General features: G+C 36.5%; 3 protein-coding genes across 4 annotated transcripts; 2 read left to right on the plus strand and 1 right to left on the minus strand.

Moving 5' to 3' along the window:
* Positions 1–472: 472 nt before the first annotated feature.
* On the plus strand, positions 473–3,823 carry slc15a5 (solute carrier family 15 member 5). Its single transcript, XM_060886264.1, has 8 exons — positions 473–829; positions 1,605–1,716; positions 1,875–2,044; positions 2,235–2,455; positions 2,883–3,069; positions 3,156–3,344; positions 3,441–3,572; positions 3,711–3,823. Exons 1-8 carry the CDS (start codon positions 478–480, stop codon positions 3,821–3,823), a joined length of 1,476 nt encoding a protein of 491 aa, XP_060742247.1. The 5' UTR covers positions 473–477.
* A 2,988-nt stretch (positions 3,824–6,811) lies between these two features.
* Positions 6,812–8,360, plus strand: tmem17 (transmembrane protein 17). Of its 2 annotated transcripts, none has more exons than XM_060886975.1 (5): positions 6,812–6,993; positions 7,232–7,335; positions 7,709–7,753; positions 7,849–7,992; positions 8,074–8,360. In XM_060886975.1, exons 1-5 carry the CDS (start codon positions 6,879–6,881, stop codon positions 8,170–8,172), a joined length of 507 nt encoding a protein of 168 aa, XP_060742958.1. In that variant the 5' UTR covers positions 6,812–6,878; the 3' UTR covers positions 8,173–8,360. The 2 variants fall into 2 exon arrangements, with proteins under 2 accessions (XP_060742958.1, XP_060742957.1); XM_060886974.1 differs by having other exon boundaries at positions 7,640–7,753; positions 8,074–8,353.
* A 299-nt stretch (positions 8,361–8,659) lies between these two features.
* On the minus strand, positions 8,660–18,782 carry agbl2 (AGBL carboxypeptidase 2). The gene is made up of 23 exons (XM_060886934.1): positions 18,678–18,782; positions 17,606–17,669; positions 17,202–17,348; positions 16,569–16,754; positions 16,370–16,477; positions 16,079–16,229; positions 15,066–15,299; positions 14,560–14,965; positions 14,326–14,468; positions 13,909–14,068; positions 13,688–13,814; positions 13,333–13,433; positions 13,105–13,217; positions 12,506–12,572; positions 12,290–12,409; positions 12,122–12,211; positions 11,920–12,027; positions 11,313–11,490; positions 11,108–11,141; positions 10,047–10,246; positions 9,439–9,553; positions 9,242–9,348; positions 8,660–8,783 (listed from the first exon to the last, which is right to left on the minus strand). Exons 1-23 carry the CDS (start codon positions 18,681–18,683, stop codon positions 8,743–8,745), a joined length of 3,006 nt encoding a protein of 1,001 aa, XP_060742917.1. The 5' UTR covers positions 18,684–18,782; the 3' UTR covers positions 8,660–8,742.
* Between the last annotated feature and the right edge of the window lie 947 nt (positions 18,783–19,729).

Raw genomic sequence — 19,729 nt, forward strand, 5'->3', positions numbered from 1 at the left:
TACAGAATCAGTTAATTCTTAAACTACAGTACACCATCACAACTGAATAACTCGGCCGACTGCCCTATTTTTGGTTAGATAGAGTATTAACACAAAAACAAAACATCATTTAGATCTACCAACAAGTAATTACAGAAATATGTCACACATTCCTGGCAGCACTTTCACCATCAAATCTCCTGCCATCACATTGGCGTCATGTCTGCTTTCTTAATGAGTTGACCCCAGCAAGGAGAAGTTCATACACTAGTGAGGAGAATAGGTGAACAAACATTACTCAGAACTCGTAGTGAAAGCTGAGTATGCACTCTTGCATGTGCAGATGACTTTGCTTTTTTTCATCACAGCCATGGCCCATTATTACACGTGAGACGTCACGGGTGAGTGTGATATTGCACCTCCTGTTTACCTAGCACGGATAGAGGGAATATACACGTCCCTGAACAACATTTCCAGAGGAATAGTTCCTGAAGAACCATGGTAGCGTTGAATGTCGCCGGCCTTCATGATGGCCGTCTGCTAGAGAAGGACGCTACCACTTGCCACAGAAGAGGGAAAGTTATCCCACGAAAGCCTCGAAAGAAAGTAAAGGCGATCATCTGTGTTCTTTTTGTGGAGTTAATCGAGAGGTTCACTTTTTTTGGGATTGTGTGTAATATGATCCTCTTTTGCACCATCAAACTGGGATATGACAGTTACCAAGCAGCCACAGTAAACCTGTGTTTTGTAGGAGCCAGTACATTAACACCTGTTCTTGCCGGATGGATTGCAGAGACGTGTTTGGGAAGGAAAAAAGTTTTCTACCTTTGTGCACTACTTCATTTCTTTGGTGAGTCATAAATCTAAGAGTCAACAAGTGTTAAATTGCTTTTCAGTTCATTTTCGAAAAGCTCTTAGTTCTAAATGTGCTTAAAGTTTAAAATCTTTAGCTCTAGCAAAGGTTAAATAAGGATGCTTTGGAAAATATGAATGTAAAGATTTAACTGAGAGCATAATATTAAATGTAAACGTTAATAGATAACTGTCATTTAGAGATTTTTTTTTAAGTTTTATTGTAAACTAATTTTATTTTCTTGTCTGAACAACTTGACTTATTGGAGATTCTTGATACTGTTGTTGGCCACAAGAGACAAGTTTTGATGATTTTCTAGGCTTGTGATTCTATCTGCATGTGCATTGAGATTTATTTCATATTATTATTAGTCTCAAAGAAAACTAGTGACTTTATATCATATATATTTCCAGAGTGAACCTAATAAATCTTTCTTTGATATAAAGAGTCAATAATTCTACACATATGAATTTCTTTGCATGTGCATCATGAACAGATCCACACGTAATTTAAATCCATATCATCAAAACAAATAAATAAAAGAAATAATGAACAATTGTGAATGAATCTGTATATGTATAATTATGTTGACATATCTTAGGTTTAATGCATGTGATACACCAGTTATTGATTTTATGCCTTTATGCCATTTCTTTCTTAGGCACAGCACTGCTCCCTGTAGTTGCATTTCCATTTGAGGATTTCTACATCGACACACACAATGTTATACATCACCTTGAGCCACATATACAACATATTCTCTTCTACACAGGGCTGCTGGCTGCTGCTTGTGGTATTGGGGGGATACGTGCTATCCTCTGCCCACTGGGAGTCAATAACCTTCAAGGTTATAATCAAAAGAAGATACAATCTTTTTTTAACTGGTAAGAAATTCACTAATTTCAAAAATGGACTGAATTGACTGAAATTCGCTTATCATTTCTTTGTAACTGCTAGTATGTCGTTTTATCAGCCACTACATTGGTTCTTTGAGTCTGTATTTGTTTTGTTTATAACCCATATCTGGACATTACACCCACAGGATCTACTGGTTAGTTAATCTGAATGCTACAGTCATCTTCTTGGGGATCGCCTATATTCAACAGTCTGTGGGCAAAAACCTGGGCTTTTTCATTCCCTTCACTTCTGTTCTCTTGGGACTCATTGGCATTCATATGGCACGCAGCAATCTTATCCTACATCCTAGAAAAGGTAGCAATAAAACACACCTGGAAACACTGTTATTAAGATCCCAGTAAATACAAAAGAATATTAAAATAATGATGTTAGAATACACATGGATTAAGCTTGAATATTGTGTAGACTAACTGGTTGTTTGGCTTGAACATGAGAGTTACTAAACATTACTTCCGGAATGTTCTCTGTTTTGGGGGATATACAGGTGGTTCATTGCTTACAACAATGGGCGTGTTTCTAAACTCTTTACAAATGTGCTGCCTCCGTTATCGTCATTTGAGTGGAGATGTGACTGACTGGTTTGATCGTGCCAAAGAGAACAATGGAGGATGCTACAGTGAGACCAAAGTAGAAAATGTTAAGATTCTGGTCAAGCTTTTTCCTCTTTTTGGACTGCAATTGCTCTACCGGGCTTGTATAACCCAGGCAAGTATGCATGGAAGAAATTTTTGAATATGATATCTGAATGAGTTAAGAAGTGAATTCAGATGTGATATCTTTGTTATAAGAAATTTAATAGCAAGTGTAGAAAATGTGGCTCAACAAACTGTGAAGTGATCATTGTTGATCAGTCCCTCCAGAAATTAACGATCAAGTAATCTCTGCTACATTCAGATTAGCTTGGAGTTTTTCAAAATGACTTCAGATGTCATCTTCAATTCATGTGTGTCAAATATATATATATATATATATATATATATATATATATATATATATATATATATATATATATATATATATATATATGTCAAGTACAGCAATCATAGAATGTGTCTTCACTGTTTTTTGTTTTTTAATGCAGGCTTCTATCCGATAGCTGTCAATTCTTTTTCTTGTGTCTGTTTATTTACAGATCCCATCAGGATACTATCTCCAGACAATGCATTCAAACCTCAACCTTAGTGGTGTCATGCTGCCAATAGCAGCTATGAACGTAATCAGTATTTTGCCACTTCTAATTTTAGCACCGCTACTGGAGTTTGTCAGCATCTGTTACCAGTATTTAAAGAAAACACCTCCCTCCCCAGTTAAATTCATGAGTAGGCATCTTTACTGTGACCTTTTCAAGTTAACTAGCAAAATCGTAATCATGTAAAGTTAACCAATGTGCCATCTTCTTTTCCAGTAATCGGACATGTATGTGCAGCTCTGTCTGCACTAATTGCAGGTATTTCAGAGGTTCACAGAAAGCACTATCCTCAGATGGATCAGACTATCTCAGGAACAACGCTTCAAGTGTCCTCAATGTCCTGCATACATCTTGCACCTCAGTACATCTTACTGGGTGTGGCGGAGGCTTTTGTCACACCAGCATGTAAGCATTCAGTCTTATGTACAAAATTCAGAAAACTGTTTTAAATAAGTTTTTATTGAACTACTTCAGACTTTTATTTCTTATTTCTCTACTCAGGCTCTGTTATCTCTTTCTGTTTGACTCCCAGCAACCTCAGAGGGATCTCCTTACAATTCCTAACCCTCTCCTATGGTGGAGGATGTTTTCTGGGTGCTCTTCTGATTCAGTTCTTTTACTTTCTGTCTGGTGGTAAATCACTTTCATTTTTAGATCCTTTACCAATTCAAACATGTAAGGAAAGTAGATAATATTTTTGAGTTAAAGCAAGCATACAAATTGACAAAGTCACTGTGCATGACTGAAACTTTGCCTTTTTTTTGTTTTCAGGAAGTTTTTATCCAAATACATTAAACAATGGCAACATGGAGAGATTTTTTCTTATTTTAGCAATATTGATGGTAATAAACATCCTGATACTTTGGAAAATATCTAACAGGTAGGATGTAATTTATCATTTTGTTCTTTGTTCTTTACATTTGGATTATATGCACACATCGAGCTACACTACATCATCCACATATAAAGTATATGATTATATCTGATTATATCAGCTACATCATCTGTAGGTTTCTGTCTGCAGGTACACAGATTTGAGTGCATTAAATACAAGAGTGAGACAAAGTCGCCTGGCTGAAAAGCTTCTACAGTATAAAGACTGTCTCAGATATTATACAGTGGAACCTCACCAACCATGATGATTCTTTAACTTCTGTATGATTGCCAATATTTTACTGCATGTTTATTGTATTATATGGATTTAACAACTTATTATTGCATTATGTTTACTTAAAAAAATAAGAATTGTGGCGCTGGCGTTACACACAGTATTTTCGAGAACTATACTTATTTGCTTTAAAAATGTTTTATTCCTAAATCTGTGCTTCTATAAGCTGTGAAACTGTTTAATATTCCCTTAATTTAATGAAACTTTTGGTGCTACCAATCCCTTAATGTGAATGAAACAACATTGAAGGTATGCAATAAAGTTGCTTTATAATATGAAAATATTCTTTCTGTGAGTTACTGACTTGACAAGTCAAAATAATAAGCATTGTTTTATCTATTAAAGGTAATTATCACTGATGTTACTTAGCCAGTTTTATTTTTTGCAAGGTGTCATTCATCTCTTATAATAAAATTGTGATGAATACCTTGCAGGAAATTTCCAAACCCCAAAGAAAAAAGTTCTAATCACTAAAGGTGTTGCTTGGGTCCTGTTGTGTATTGATGTAACAAGGGCAATGGAACTCACTCTTTAAGGGTTCCAATCTAGGTGTTACAATCCCACATGAAATCACTTACAAATGGGGTAAAAAAGACACCCACTGCGACTTTAAATTAAAGGTGTACATGCTATTTTTTTCATTCATTCATTTTCTACCGCTTATCCGAACTATTCTCGGGTATCAAGGCAGGATACACCCTGGATGGAGTGCCAACCCATCGCAGAGCACACACACACTCTCATTCACTCATGCAATCACACACTATGGACAATTTTTCCAGAGATGCCAATCAACCTACCATGCATGTGTTTGGACCGGGGGAGGAAACCGGAGTACCCGGAGGAAACCCCCGAGGCACGGGGAGAACATGCAAACTCCACACACAAGGTGGAGGCAGGAATCGAACCCCCAACCCTGGAGGTGTGAGGCGAACGTGCTAACCACTAAGCCACCGTGCCCCCCTTACATGCTATTTTATTATTTTTCATTGTTCTGACACATGGCACTAAGCATTGAAATAAAATGTCACATTTCCCCAACCTGCCAAAAGGTATGTTTGGCACAGCAGTATACTGGATTTTTTGCTGTTAAATATAAGTTCAAAGGTTTATATTTAAGATGCACAATAATATAGCAATATTTTCTACAGAGACAGAACTTTTTTAACAGAACTTCCCTGTCAAATCAGACAAATTTTATACAAGCATTAAATTTGAATGAAAATTGGACATGGAATAAAAATAAATAAATAAAAGGAAAAAAGATGGTCATTGAGCATTTGTATTATCATTTATAGCATTTGGCAGATGCCCTTCTAAAAAAGTCTATTGTGGAGGTGATATTAATATGGTATGAAAAGCACATAGAATATATATTTTCTAATAATATAAATAATATTTTTAAAATAAGTGCTAATTTAAGTATTCCAGTAAGAGGTAGGCCTTTAGTCGATTGAAAACAGCCAGTGACTCAGCTGTTTGGACATCTAATGGAATTTCATTCCACCACCTATGTGCCAGAATAGAGAAGAGTCTTGATACATGCCTTCCTTGCACCCTGAGAGATGGTGGTCTAGTCACGCAGTGACAGAGGATTTGAGGGAGCACGGTTTAGTGCAGAGTGTGATTAGATAGTTGGGTGCTAGTCGATTTTTGGATTTGTAGGCAAGCATTCAATTAATTCATTTCAATTAAAATTTATTTGTATAGCGCTTTTTACAGTTGACCTTGTCTCAAAGCAGCTTCACAGAACATAAACATACAGTAGACCAAAAGGTTATAATAAAAAATAATATAAAGATTAATATAATACTAAATTCAAGGTTAATATTAGATATATTGAATTGTGTTTGTATTTATCCCCGATGAGCAAGTCTGAGGTGACAGACGATTGTGGTGAGAAAAAACTCCCTTGAAAGGTAAAGGAAGAAAACTTGAGAGGAACCAAAGGACTCAAAGTGGAACCTCATCCTCATATGGGTGACACCGGAGTGTGTGATTATAAATATACAGTCTGACAAATGTTGTATTGATGAGGAGATTGTTGTCCTCAAAGGCCACATCGAGTTGGCATCTCCTCTTTAGTATCGCTGGAGCTGGAACATAGAAGTCGCCTCACAGAGTCGGCCTCATCTCAGTGGAGATCCAAAATCTTCATGATACAGAAGACAATCGGAGCTGGTACACTTTCTGCATGCCTCAGGATGGGTAGAAAGAGAGAAGCAGTGGAGAAATAGAAAAGAATTGGAGCATCAGCATTTTAAAACCGATGTGGTACCTACAGGAAGCTAGAGGAGGGAGAATAACAATGGCTGGTTTGCCCAAGAAGTTTGTGGAACTTTGTATTAATGTTACGTTTCAGAATAGACCAGCATCCTGCTATCAAAGATATATTCCCTTTGTTTTTAAGATCAACCATTGAACTGGCCAGGATTAACCAAAATGAATCTGTAAATTAATTCATTAGGAAATGTCAGTTCGAATGTGATTTCTATTTTATAAGCTAAATCTATATTTCAGATTTTAGCACAGTGTTATCTGATTTGGGGTGTGTACAGTAGGTGGATTATTCAAGGATAAAAAGAGTCTGGATACTTGGATCAAGTTCATTAAATAAATCTGTCCTTCTATCATGAGGTGGTCTGTAAATTTTCACCCCCACAATGTGAGAATAGCGGCTCTTAAACACACGTTTGGACTCTTGAACGCACCTCGCCCTCATCACTGTTGTTAGCGGCTGTGTTTGGTAGTTACGCCTTTAGCTTTGCACTATGGATCTCCCTGAACCCATAAGAAGGCGTTTGGGGGAATTTTCACGAAGTGTTTTCGTAAATCAGGGTCATTCACAACTTTCGCCTGAAGATCATATCTCGTTTCTGAATCACAGTGAGTTTGCACGACTCTAATCAAAATACATCTAATGATAGCCAAAGCTAGCTGTCTAACTAACTAGGCTAACTGTTCATTTACTTTTACCAGTTATCCAGCCTTCTACTGATTAAACAAAGCGTCGCTAACCAGCTAACTTTGACTGGTTTAATAGCTGTTAGTTAGGACATGATAAACTGTAACAGCATATAGGCGGGTATAGTGTTTGTGTACTAACTGCAGCTCCACTCCACAGATACAGATGTTGTATCTAATCTGCCTCTTCAGATGGCTCTGTTCTTCAACATGTGCTTCTTTCCTTTGTGGTGGATTAGTGAAGTCGTAATGCTGCAACTCAAAGTAAGTAATGAATGCTAACAGTTTGTAGAGCATGCCTAGGTTGTTATTATTATTATTATTATTATTATTATTATTATTATTATTATTATTATTATTGTTATCGTTGTTGTTAATATTGTTGTTGTTGTTGTTAATATTATTATTGTTGTTGTGGTTGTTGTTAATATTGTTGTTGTTATTATTGTTGTTACTCTTGTTGTTTTTAATATTGTTATTATTCTTATTATTGTTTTGTTATTGTTGTTGTTAATGTTGTTGTTGTTATTATTGTTGTTGTTATTAATGATCTCTTACTCACTCTCAGTATCCTGCACTCCCTGATTACTACAAATTCATCCTAATTACCATTTTAATTTTAATGACTCTCATCGAGGCTATCAGGCTCTACCTGGGCTATGCAGGTAATCTGCAAGAAAAGGTAAACTCTTTTGTAGTTTGTCTGAACGCTCATACTTAAACACATACACACATATATAAAGTATAATATATATTATAGACACTGGATCATTACAGGTCCCTGAACTGGCTGGCTTTTGGCTCCTCAGCCTCCTTCTGCAGTTTCCTTTGATTCTGTTCCAGCTCTTCAATGAAGCAATACTCATCCAGCCTTTGGAAAGAGGGGTTCATATAGTTATGGCCTTGTTCATTTTAACAGAGGTGAAGAAAAAAAAAGCTCTCAAAACAAATTATAACCTGCTCTTTGTTAAATGTTTCTTATTTGTGCTGTATTTTTTGCAGGCTCTATCTGGTTTTGTTGCACTGCGTGCGATGGTCAGACACACAGAAAGCCGCTTCCACCTCAGCCAGTTTAATGGTATTCAAGAACTTAGATCATGACATCTTTGATACTGAATCTGCAAATTTTTGCAGATAATATATAATGTATATAAATAAAAGACTACAAATGATCACTTTTATACCAAATGAAACCTTCCTTTTCAGGAGCTTGTCCATGTCTATCAATCACAGCATTCTAAGCATTCTTTTTTATTCTGTTTTTCAATTAATTACAGTATCAGATGACAGTTGTGAAGTTTTTTTTTATTTAGAAAATTGTATTAGAAAAATGAAATGAAATTTAAAAAAAAATAAAAAAAACTTAAAGCAAATGTCAGTGTTTTGCCTCAGATCTAACTGAAGGAAAAATTAAAATGGTCAGAAACAGTATGTATGGAGTCTCTTTCCCTGTCAGGAACATCACTGTATATTAAACATAAAAATTAGCCTGCAAAAATGAATGGCTGAAAAAAGTCCTTTATAAAAGCTGTTCAATTATAAACACAAAGGTTCCTTTTTTTTACATCAGGACTTTTCGTCTGGATGTTCCCTGTTTCCAGACTTTTCCCTGATGTGATCTCTTTTAACTCCTCTTCTTCATGAGCTTGTGGCTTTATGAGCTTATGGCATTTATTTATTCTGTTTCCAACGTATGGGAAGCATGCACCCTTCTGTAATGACAGAAAGAGAGGTAGGATATCAACAAGATGCATATGTAATTGTGGTTCTTCAACAAAGTGGTGGAACACCAAGGCAATTTGCTTTAAAACTAGTGATGTTTCCATGCTAATTACCTTGTGAATGCGACTCAATTTGGGCAGCTTATAAAATGTCCTTGCCATATTATGCTCATCTCATAAGCTTGAGTGACCAGTGGATGATAATAATGACATTATTATTATGTACTTATGTATTTTTGTGTGGTGGTCATAAAGCTAGTGTTACAAACCTAATAACCCAAGCTTCCTTATGTTCCACATCACTACCCTAGTTTCAGAACTGGCCCAGATACAGGTGTGCTGGTCAGGTGTCCACAAAAGTGTGTCCACATAGTGTGTAAACACTGTAGGCAGAATGTGATTATGTTACAGGGGAGAAACCATTCATATACTAGGTACTGTATACCAACCTTCACTGCTCCAGCTGCCTGATGAAGCTGCATCTTCATGCCCACCACTTAATGCCTCTAGCCTTAGAGCTCTAAGTCCAGCCTGCACACCTGAGCACCTCATATTGCTGTGGAGTTATGGCATAATAGCACAGCAGAATTACAATTATGAAAGTGAAAAAACATTGAGATTTAGTATAAATAAAAGACTGAAAAACCTCTTGCCAGGCCTGTTAATGCTTCTCAGATCAGGGAAGAAAGAGTAGTTGCCTCTTTCTTGTTTGTTGAGCTGCTCTGCTTCTCTGGACTGCTCAGTCCCCAGTACTGCCTGACCTGCTGAAGGTAAAGGTCTCTTGGTCAATTAGGGTTCTAAATCTAACAATAATAAAAATTATTTACAATTTGATTATGTATTTGGAAGTTTTCCTCCAACAACAGTGCTCCAAACAATAGTGCTATAGTAGTGGTATAATATAGTGTGATATATAATAGTATAATATTGGTATAGTGCTCATGCTTGTTTTTACTCTATAATCACTTTAAAACATAATAATTAGATTTTACCATTTGGAATAAAACACTTGGGTGATGCTGAAAATAAGCATCATTCGTTCATCTTTATTAATCTCATTATCCTGAGCAGTAACACTTGGCACTAAGTGAGGGAATTCACCCCGGATGGGTGACGCAAAGCAACTCAAGCTCAGGGCTTCTCATGAACCCATGACTCTGGAGCTGTGAGGGGGCAATGCAACATGCTGCACCAAAAACTGAAGTCATGTTCAACCACCTAACCAAAGCTTCTGTTCATATGAACCAGGCTCACCCAGAACATTTCTTTTATGATTGGTCCTCAGGGTGCCCATAGTGTTTGGTATTTCAGGTATGTAGGATTCAAGTGAAACTTTGGTTGACTGTGGTGTTCTTTTCTGCCTGATATTGTACTGGTTGTCCGTGTGGGCCGGAGAGGAGTAGGCTGAGCGGTTGAGCTCTAGTTCTTTAACAGAAATAAACTCAGGAACAACCCTGCAGTGGAAAGATATAGTTGTGACAGTTGTGCAAAAATAAGACAGAGACAAAGACCAGGTATTAAATTGATGATTACAGATTTTAAAACAGGGGCGATGCTAGACCTATTTTACCGGGGCACATGCTCTAGCAAAATAACATTTCTTATTTGAGTTCCAAAATGTGTTTAAGCAACACTTTACCTATACTACCTATTAAAAATAAGTTCAGAGGTGTGCTCAATGACTTATATTTTATTATACATTTTAACCTGTAGATGGATATGCAAAGGCTATTTTTTTACAAGGCAGAGGTTGAAAAACATAACGTTACTAGTAATAAAACAGGCTATCACACTACCATTAGTTTGTTCACAATTTTGTAGGTTTGTAGCTGGTTTCAAAATATGCCTAGGTTTTCCAATGATTTCATTACCTCATTTTAGGTAAATGTATTTTCAGTGATAATTATTAAATCTATTCGAAGGAATCATTTGCATGTTAGTAACTTGCACGGTGCAATATGTACAGCTGTGAATAGTCATTAAGTGTGTTGAGATAGCTCTACATGTGGCTGAGGTGCACAGTGTGGCAGAACAAGCTTCACCATTGCTGTCTAATCAGTTGAAATGGAGGAGCATTGTAAATTGAGTCACAGTAAAGTGATTGACAGTTTTGCGTAAATGAAAGATAGACGCACTACAGGAGAATACTCAAATAAATGTTATTTAGGATACCCATATATTGTTTTTCATATGTGTGGAATGCAGAGGACATATGCCCCATGTGCCCCAGTAGACATTTTTTCCCCAGCAACACCCCTGGGCTCTACAGTATGCAATAAGCATGTACTGTAAAGTAATGTGAATGAACTACTTACCGATGCAGTGCAATTTTTGAAACAGAGGACCTTCCTATGATTAAAAACATTCATTACATACATTTTAATATTAAAAACTCTTGTAAATAGCACAGCAATAAAATTGATAATGAAGTCGTTTCATAGAATCTAATGGTTTGTTATCTAGTTGGTTTGTAAAAAATGAGGTGACTTTCTGCAAAATGGTGAAGGAGTCCGGACGTACCTCTCATTCCCGGGTGTGCTTTGACATCCTTGTTGAAAAGCATGGGGAACTGCTGAATAGGCAGACATGATAATCTGTGGGGAACTGCAGTGACACAGTGGTGCTGTGTTTGCCTCCGGGAGTGATTTATTAACCTTCCCGTTTCATCTAATAAGGTAGGAGAGTAACCTAAGCCATGCTTGAGAATGTAAAGGGGAACAATAGTTAGCACAATAGGCAGAAAAAAGTTGTTTTTTATCTATTAATAGTTAATTCCACAGCAGATTATTGTTATTGTTATTATTATTATTGCAGATTAGTCACATGAACCATGGAATGTATAATAAATACCAAAGACCATAACTGATAATTCCTCTCATTATAGTTTCTTTTAAACTATATGTGCAGGAAACAGCTGCAGTAAGGTTTTTCCAAATAAAGTTTTTTTTATCATAATGCCAATAATGCCATAAGTGCCAGGTTCCACATGTTTCTATTAGAAAAATAATACAATACAAACAATACGCATACAAGTCATGGTTTGTTTTGCATTATTCAAGATTTTGCCCTTCTTAAGATGATGTTGAATCATTATAGTAATAACTAATAAATATACTAAAGGACAAACCTTGTCTTTCTTGTCCTCCCAAAAATTCTCATGACCAACAAGACCGACACGTGGAATAGGATGTGAGATCCAGGTCTTTCCAGACTGATTAATCCTCACTAACTGTGCCTAAACATATAATCATATGTTTATCTTTATGACTGAGTTAACATTTTAATAAAGGTTTTATGTATATCATATTTTTGAGATATAAGTTAATCACATTTGGTTTCTGGCTCTTCCCCTCTTTCACTGGACTGATTTTTTCTTGCATTCTTTCATTCACTTGATCTTCATTTGATGTTATTGTATCCTGGGAAGGCAAAAAGAAAAACTCTCTCAAAACTCACAGAGCACTGTGACAATATGATACTGGCCTTGTGAAGCTTACTGTGATTTTGTTGTCTCTGTGAAGGGTCCTGGATTTTGCACTCTGCTGCACAGCCCCCTGCTGTCTTAATCTATTCCTTTCTTTTCTGCTCCGTAAATGCTTCTTCTTGACTTTTATATCCTTGGCAAAGCAAGAAAATAAATGTATATATGGATAAATAAACAGAACCAAAGAGGTTGATGGCACTATGCACACTTAACAATTTGAACAGTGTACCTGGTCTGTGCAGTTTAAAAGATGAGCAGGCAGACCATCTGAGTCTGTGCTATTTGATCCACTTGTACTGTGACAAATCAATGTGCATTGTTAGTGTCAAATATACAGTTTTAATGAATATCTTCAAAACATTATAGTAAACTGGCTTTTAGTCCTTATATTAAAATCTGTCCACTCTGCAGTCATCTTGCCACTGGTCCCAGGCAGTTATTTTAAGCCTAAACTACCAACATGTAAGACTCATACAACCAAAATAAATGTTTAATAATGTTTGCTCTTTGGCTCCAATAACATGAAACGGGGATTATTCAGGTTTTTGTGCATGCAGATTTCTCTTTAACCAACAGAGCAATGTGCCCTATATCTGTGTCACTGTCGGGTAAGTATCTGATAGGTTAGGAGATTTTGCTAAAACCTTCACCTGGAAGGCAGGACTTAAGTAATACTTCCACCCTTTTGAGCCTTCAGCACTATACCATTGAGCATTGTTATCTATTCATATAATCTCTGTTTATGTTAACACATCTAAATGAGAATACATTTCAGAATGTTATAATGCATGACTGGTTTAAGTGATTTATATTATTAAAGCTCTTTACCTGGACTCAATGTCCACATCAGAGATGCCATCCAGGCAATCCACCTCCCTGCCCAACTTCCGCCTGATCTCCTGCTTCAGCATAACCCCCAGTTCCTTTAGACAATTTTCAGTCTGAAAAAAAAAACAGTCAAAACCAAGCATTTTATACACAGATTGTTTTATTGTCTCAGTTGTCTTTGTAGTGTCCTATTGGCAGAATATAGTTTTCACATGAAAAATAAATAACCTTGGCTTGGTCTGGGTCACAGAAGTCAAGGAGGGTATCACATAAATGGTAGCCCATAGACTTCAGGTCCCCCACTGAGAAATGAGTTCCTCTTCTGCCTCCTTTGTATGAGAACAGACATGGTAAAGAAATTTCTAGTACATTTCTGAATTGATCCACACTTGATTGTCAATAGCATAACACAATTAAAAAGAGAATTTGACGATTCCCCTTTCTTATACACCAATCAATTAATTGCCTAAAAGCTAATTGTAACAGATCAGACAGTACGAGTGTATTATGGCACTATATGACAAAAAATAAACATGGCCTTTAAGGGCCTGACAGAAAATGTTGATTTTTCAAGTATCTTTACCTAAAGTGGAGCCTCCAAAGGTGGACTCCATAGTATAGCTGTTTCTGATCCCAAGTCTCCACATTACAATGCGACCAGTGCCTTCTTTCCCTTTCTGCATCTTAAACTTACAACTCCTGAAAGAGAACTAGAAATAAGAAGTATGAAATAAGTAATAAGACAAAGACCCACTTTTAATGCATCTACTAATCTAAACTGCAACAGCCTCACAGTATTCTTACCTTGTCATTGGCATTTTTGCTCATCATCAGAGGAAAGACTCTCTCTTGAAGATGTAGTGAGGTATCCTTACGGTCAGTGCAACCATACATGAATACATTGTTTTTTCTGCTGTGGCCATGAAAGTCACAGTATAGTACCACTTCTCTCTCAGCAAGCAACCTACGGAGTTAAAGCAATGCACTTTAATTTAATATGCATAATACGTTGATACACTGGCCGGGAACCATTAAATATACCATTAAACCATTAAAATGTAAAACACTCAGGCTAATTCTACAGACAAATACAAAACTCACTCACTTAAATCAGACTATCAGACTACTTTTTACCAGCAGTTGGACGAAAGTACTTCCATGTCATCTTTACCGAAATTTATGACATTTCTAATCTCCTTGTGTATGAGTTATGTTACTTACCGTTTCACCATGTTGCGAGTGTACCATACACATGGAAATGACTCCTTAAGTAGAGTACGATAGTTGCGGTTCATATCACGGCCTGTTAGTGAGCAGCGGTAATTTCCAACCACCACTCCATCAGGGTTCAGCATTGGCACTATCTGTAGTGTAGCAGATTTCATCAAACAATATTGAAACAAATGCAGAGTAGCACAACTTTGTTAAATTGTTGATCATTTTTTACTTACTAACCTTAAAAACAAAGGTTTCCCTCAATAGATGCGCATCGGGGGATTTACCCAACAGAAATTCCAAGAAGCCTTGCATCATCCATGAGCTGTTTGTTTCTCCTGGATGCACCCGTGCTGTCACTACCACTGCTTGCCTGTTTCTTCGCTCTTCCCAAGTGCCACATGGTGCAGTAATAGTCAGGACATACACAGAATTTCCTGCCAAGCTTCGACATAGTACACGCACTTTACAGTACATCGCCTGAGCTGGATCTGAAGCCACACCTTGCAGATAGTGTTGTAGGTCCGAGTATGTGTATGGGTAGCAGTGAGCTAAGTAGCAGGTATCATTTTCATAAGGAAACTCCAGTGTCCAGGTGAGTGAGTAAAGTGGATGGCTCTCTTTTTCACTCTCATTCCGGTAATACCTTTCATTAAAATGTATGGTGGAATCAATGCAGGGAAGCAAACTATATTTTAAATACAATTTCAGTGTGATTGATTGATTTAACATCCACGTAGGCTCACCGTATGTTGTTGCCTGTACGATACCAACCCTCTCCCTTTCGGCAGGCACCAAGCTCAGAGTACAGCAGTGGGCGCATACCAGCTTCATACAGACTGCTGGATTTCATCAGGTTGATAATCGTGAAACGGTACGTGACACCAGCCTTCATGTTCTTCACACGGAAGTAGAACCACTGTGTGTGCTTTGTGGTGTACATGTCATTGCGCAAAGTGAGCTCATAGTCATAATGGCCACTAAGAGAAAAAAAAGTGAGTGAGAGAGAGAGATCTAAGTGAACAAATGATTTTTGAGAGCTAAAATCTAGAACTGCTGAATCAACGAATGCCTGCATGATGGATAATAACAGCTAGTTAGCAAGCTCAAATAGCTACAATATATGAAACAAACTAAAAGAATCTGTGGTACAAGCATGGAATATCAATAAAAAAGAAGAATCCAAGGCTTTGGTGATGTCAATGGATTACTGGTTTGATGCAGTTTTTGGAAGCAAGAGATATGTAAACAGATATTGTTTTATTTCATTTATATTTTACACTTTATGTTCCTATACTTTTGGTCACCTAAAAATATTAGGTGGACTGCTAGCGAAGGTACCATATTACAAGGTGGTCAAGTTATTAACCACACATACCTGAGAATTTCATTAAATTTAGCAGAAAATCTGATTTATTGTCTCATATTCAACTTTTAACATCAATCCCAAATATCTTTAGTGTATACCAAAACGATATAAGTGCCTTGCTCTTTCAATACTTTCAAGGGGGCTGTATATATGTAATACATAGGTAATAACTACATCTTCCTTGTTAAAATAATGTCTTTAAAGGAAATATTGATCTGCTTATATATGACCAACACACCCTCTTTATTGCTTGGACTCTATTTCAGTTTGCTAGTTATCCAGGTGTAGATGTGTAGGTTTCATGCTTTCCCTGTTGGGTGGGAAGGTTTAGATTGCAGCTCTGCACCATAGCAATAGAACATGATGGAAATATCTATGTTACCCACTTACATTTTAACTGCTTTTTGAAGATTACCACTTTCGAATCTTGACTCAAAAGATAGGGTCGGTGTCTCTTGGCTGTCGGCAGAAGATGTAAAATTCTTTATATGCCTCCTGCTGCCAACAACACGTGAACGAGTGAAGCAGGACATTTTTGTAGCTTAATAAACACATAGAGAACGCAGAAAGAAAGGTATCATGAGTAGCCGTTTTAAATACTTTTTAAATACACACACAGTTCTGATCACAGGGGGTTTTAAACAGTATCTGTCAAAAAACATTCTGAAGGTTAAGTGTTACCAGAGTCTACACAATAAATGGTGATTCCTTTTTCTTCTCCTACTGGCATAGGGGATTGTTCATAACCTGTCTGTTGATAAAATGGTTCTGGTTCTGGAGGCTCCCATTCTGTATCAATAAATAGACAGACAAATTGTTGTTGAAAGAACCAGGAAACAGTGTTACAATTTTTTGGATAAAAAGCATAAAGAATGAATACCGATATGATGGATTTCATCACAGACAACTTCACATTCAACTGGCCAGCGAACACCCTGGAAGGGACGGGAAATGGAAGGGATAGAAAAGAGGTCGAGTGGTTCCCTCAGGCGTGGGATAGGTTTTCCACCATCAAGGTCAATTAGTAGCTGCCTGGTCCTAAGATATTTCTCCATGTTGAAAGAGACTATATACAAAAGTATACAGCAATCAAAAGCAAAACAAACACAAATACACACACCCTAAAAGAACACTATAAATAAGGAAAGTGTTGAAATAATTAGATTTTAAATAGATATAAATGTTTAAACAATTGCACATTATATTTTGCTGTGCACACCTTATCTACAAATAGTAGTCTTTTACTGTTCAATCATCAACATCATTTAATCAAAGATGATAGATTTCATTTGAGGTAACTGAAAAATGTGTAATTTCCTTTGTTATGATGTTAATATGATTAATTTCAAACTGACTGAGCTGAGGATATTCTGACTGAAGGACATGTGCTACAGCATGCTATGTACATTAAATGGTGAATGAGAATTCTAAATCTCAGATTATAAAAATAACATTTATCTAGAAAAAGTATGATTTTATCACATTTTAACTAAAAAAAACTATAAGAATTTACATTGTCCCTGATGTGCCTGTGGTTGTTCCTCATCCATGTCTGTGCTGTCAGCAGTTGAATGGTGAATATCTTTGGCCACAGAATCATGCTTGATGTCCCATAGTCTGCATGCTGAAACATTTCTCTGCAGAAACGTGGATCTCTGGGCTACAAAAAAAAATACATATTCAAACAAGCATTGTAAACAGTTGTTCAATTATCTGTACTATACATTACACTTTAATGCACAAGATAAAATTTGCCCTACCACTTAGATCTACACATAGATATGTTCTGATTTAAACTCCGATAGGTTGTTTAGGGTTTTCCCAGTAATATAACAAAGACTATTACTCACTAGCTAAAACCTAATTGTGACTTATTATACAAGTATAGATCACTGATGCATTTGAGCACAGACCTACCTTTAAAAAGTCCATAATGCTTTAAATGCTGCAGAATGAAATTCTCATAGGGATCATCTGAAGTCTTAATGAAAGAGAAAAAGAAAGATTCTCACACACACTTACTTTGCACATTATTAGGAACACTATTCTAACACTAGACACAGCCTCTTGTTCTCTCGAAACATCCTCAGTTCATCATAGCTGAGATACCACAAAATGTTGGAAACATACCTATGAGATTATGGTCCATGTTTACATAAATGCATCACGCAAATGCTGCAGTGTTTTCAGCTGCACATTATGCTGTTAATCTCCCATACTACCACGTCAAAAAGGTGTAATATTAGATTCAGATCTGGTGACTGGGCCACTGAAGAACTGATTTTCATGTTCATTACGTTTGCTTTGTGTTCATGTTCATTATGTTACTAAATAGGCTGTGGCATTAGGATTCAAGATATCATTGATTGAAATAAATAGGTTCAAAAGTGCACCAAAAAACATTTATACACTTTATACCACCTCCACCAGCCTGGACTGCTGTTGGTGCCAAATTCTGACTCTGCCATCAGACAAGGCTACATTTTTCCAAACAACACCTGTCCAGTTTTGGTAAGCCTCTTTTCACTGAAGCTTTTTGTTTCAGACACAAGTGGAACCTGATGTGACCTTCTGCTGCTGTAGCCCATTTGCCTGCAAGGTTTGATGTACTGTGCAATTCTGAGAATCTCAGCGGAAACCAATCTGATCATACATCTCTTTTCATCTCTGTCATTAACAAAGCTTTTCTACCTACAAATGCTGCTTTTATGTCCCAATAGATTAAAAAAAATCATATCATGGTCAAAATCACTGATCACTATACAGATTGGCCACGTATCTAATCATCATTAAGTTTAGCTCCTTTTCCTTTGTATTTTAATCATAACTTGAAGCATAACAGAAAAAGAACTCATTTTATATATAATAATTAACTGCATATAGTCTAACAACGTGGTCCCAGTTTTGTGCCCAGTGAAGCTTTTGGACAGATTTGGAAAATCTTCATATCCAGTATGACTTTTAAATAAATAAATAAATAAATAATCACCTGCATATCATCCCCCGATGTCCAGCCGTGTATACAGCCGACCTCGTCAACTAAATAAACAACCTGTTTATTCTTCCTAGCTCATTAGCTTAAGTTAGCTACTTATGTAACACAGATAAGTTAGTATATTTACATTTACATTTACAGCTGTAAATATATGATAAGTAGTATGCTGGTATGCTGAGCATGTTCACATGCACCACTTGAAAAAATACCAATTACTTTGACTTGGATAATAGTCAACAACGGGCTAGCAACAAAGCTAACTAAAACAAGTTCTTTTCGTAACCTCGTAGTTGCTAGGCAAATGACGTCAGGTTTAGCGTCGTTTCCATGGGAACCAAGCGAGTTTCCGCCCCGCGTTCATAAATGGAGACAAAAGTAATGTTATAAAATGGAATATATATATACTATTGGCTCCATTTATGAACGCGGAGCGGAAACTCGCTTGTAAATATTTATTTATGTATTTATTCATTTATTTTAAAGTGTAAAAAATAGTAAATTGAAATTTGCTAATACTTATCAGCTGTGACACAGCACAAATGATTTATTTTTTTACTTATTATTTAGCTTTACTGATAATACTTCATTTAACATAATTATTAATAATTATTATTATTACTATTATTATTATACATAATAATCATTTTAATGAGCTGGTTTTAGAGACTTTGTGTGCTGATTGCCACTGAACAATTCTAGGATAAAATGAAATGTTGACTGACATCATTAATGCTCCAAAATCCAAAGTCCAGACTGTTTTAACAACAAATGGGGGTCTAAAATCATATTTTCAGAAGCATTTATGAGTGACAATGTGGTCACAAAACTTTGGTGTTGCTTGAAGAACTGCATATTAATTAATGGTGTTAACCTGTTTAGTAATGCAGGTCCTTTACACTCCCAGTCTATGAACTGTACACCTGCACATTTATGCATTCAGCCAATCAGCAGCACAAAGTAATAAATCACACACACACACACACACACACACACACACAGGTCAAATGCTTCAGTTAGTGGTTTACCAGTTCAATCCCTGAAACCAG

The sequence above is a fragment of the Tachysurus vachellii genome, chromosome 14 (genome assembly GCF_030014155.1).
Source record: "Tachysurus vachellii isolate PV-2020 chromosome 14, HZAU_Pvac_v1, whole genome shotgun sequence".
In the NCBI taxonomy this organism is placed as follows: domain Eukaryota; kingdom Metazoa; phylum Chordata; class Actinopteri; order Siluriformes; family Bagridae; genus Tachysurus; species Tachysurus vachellii.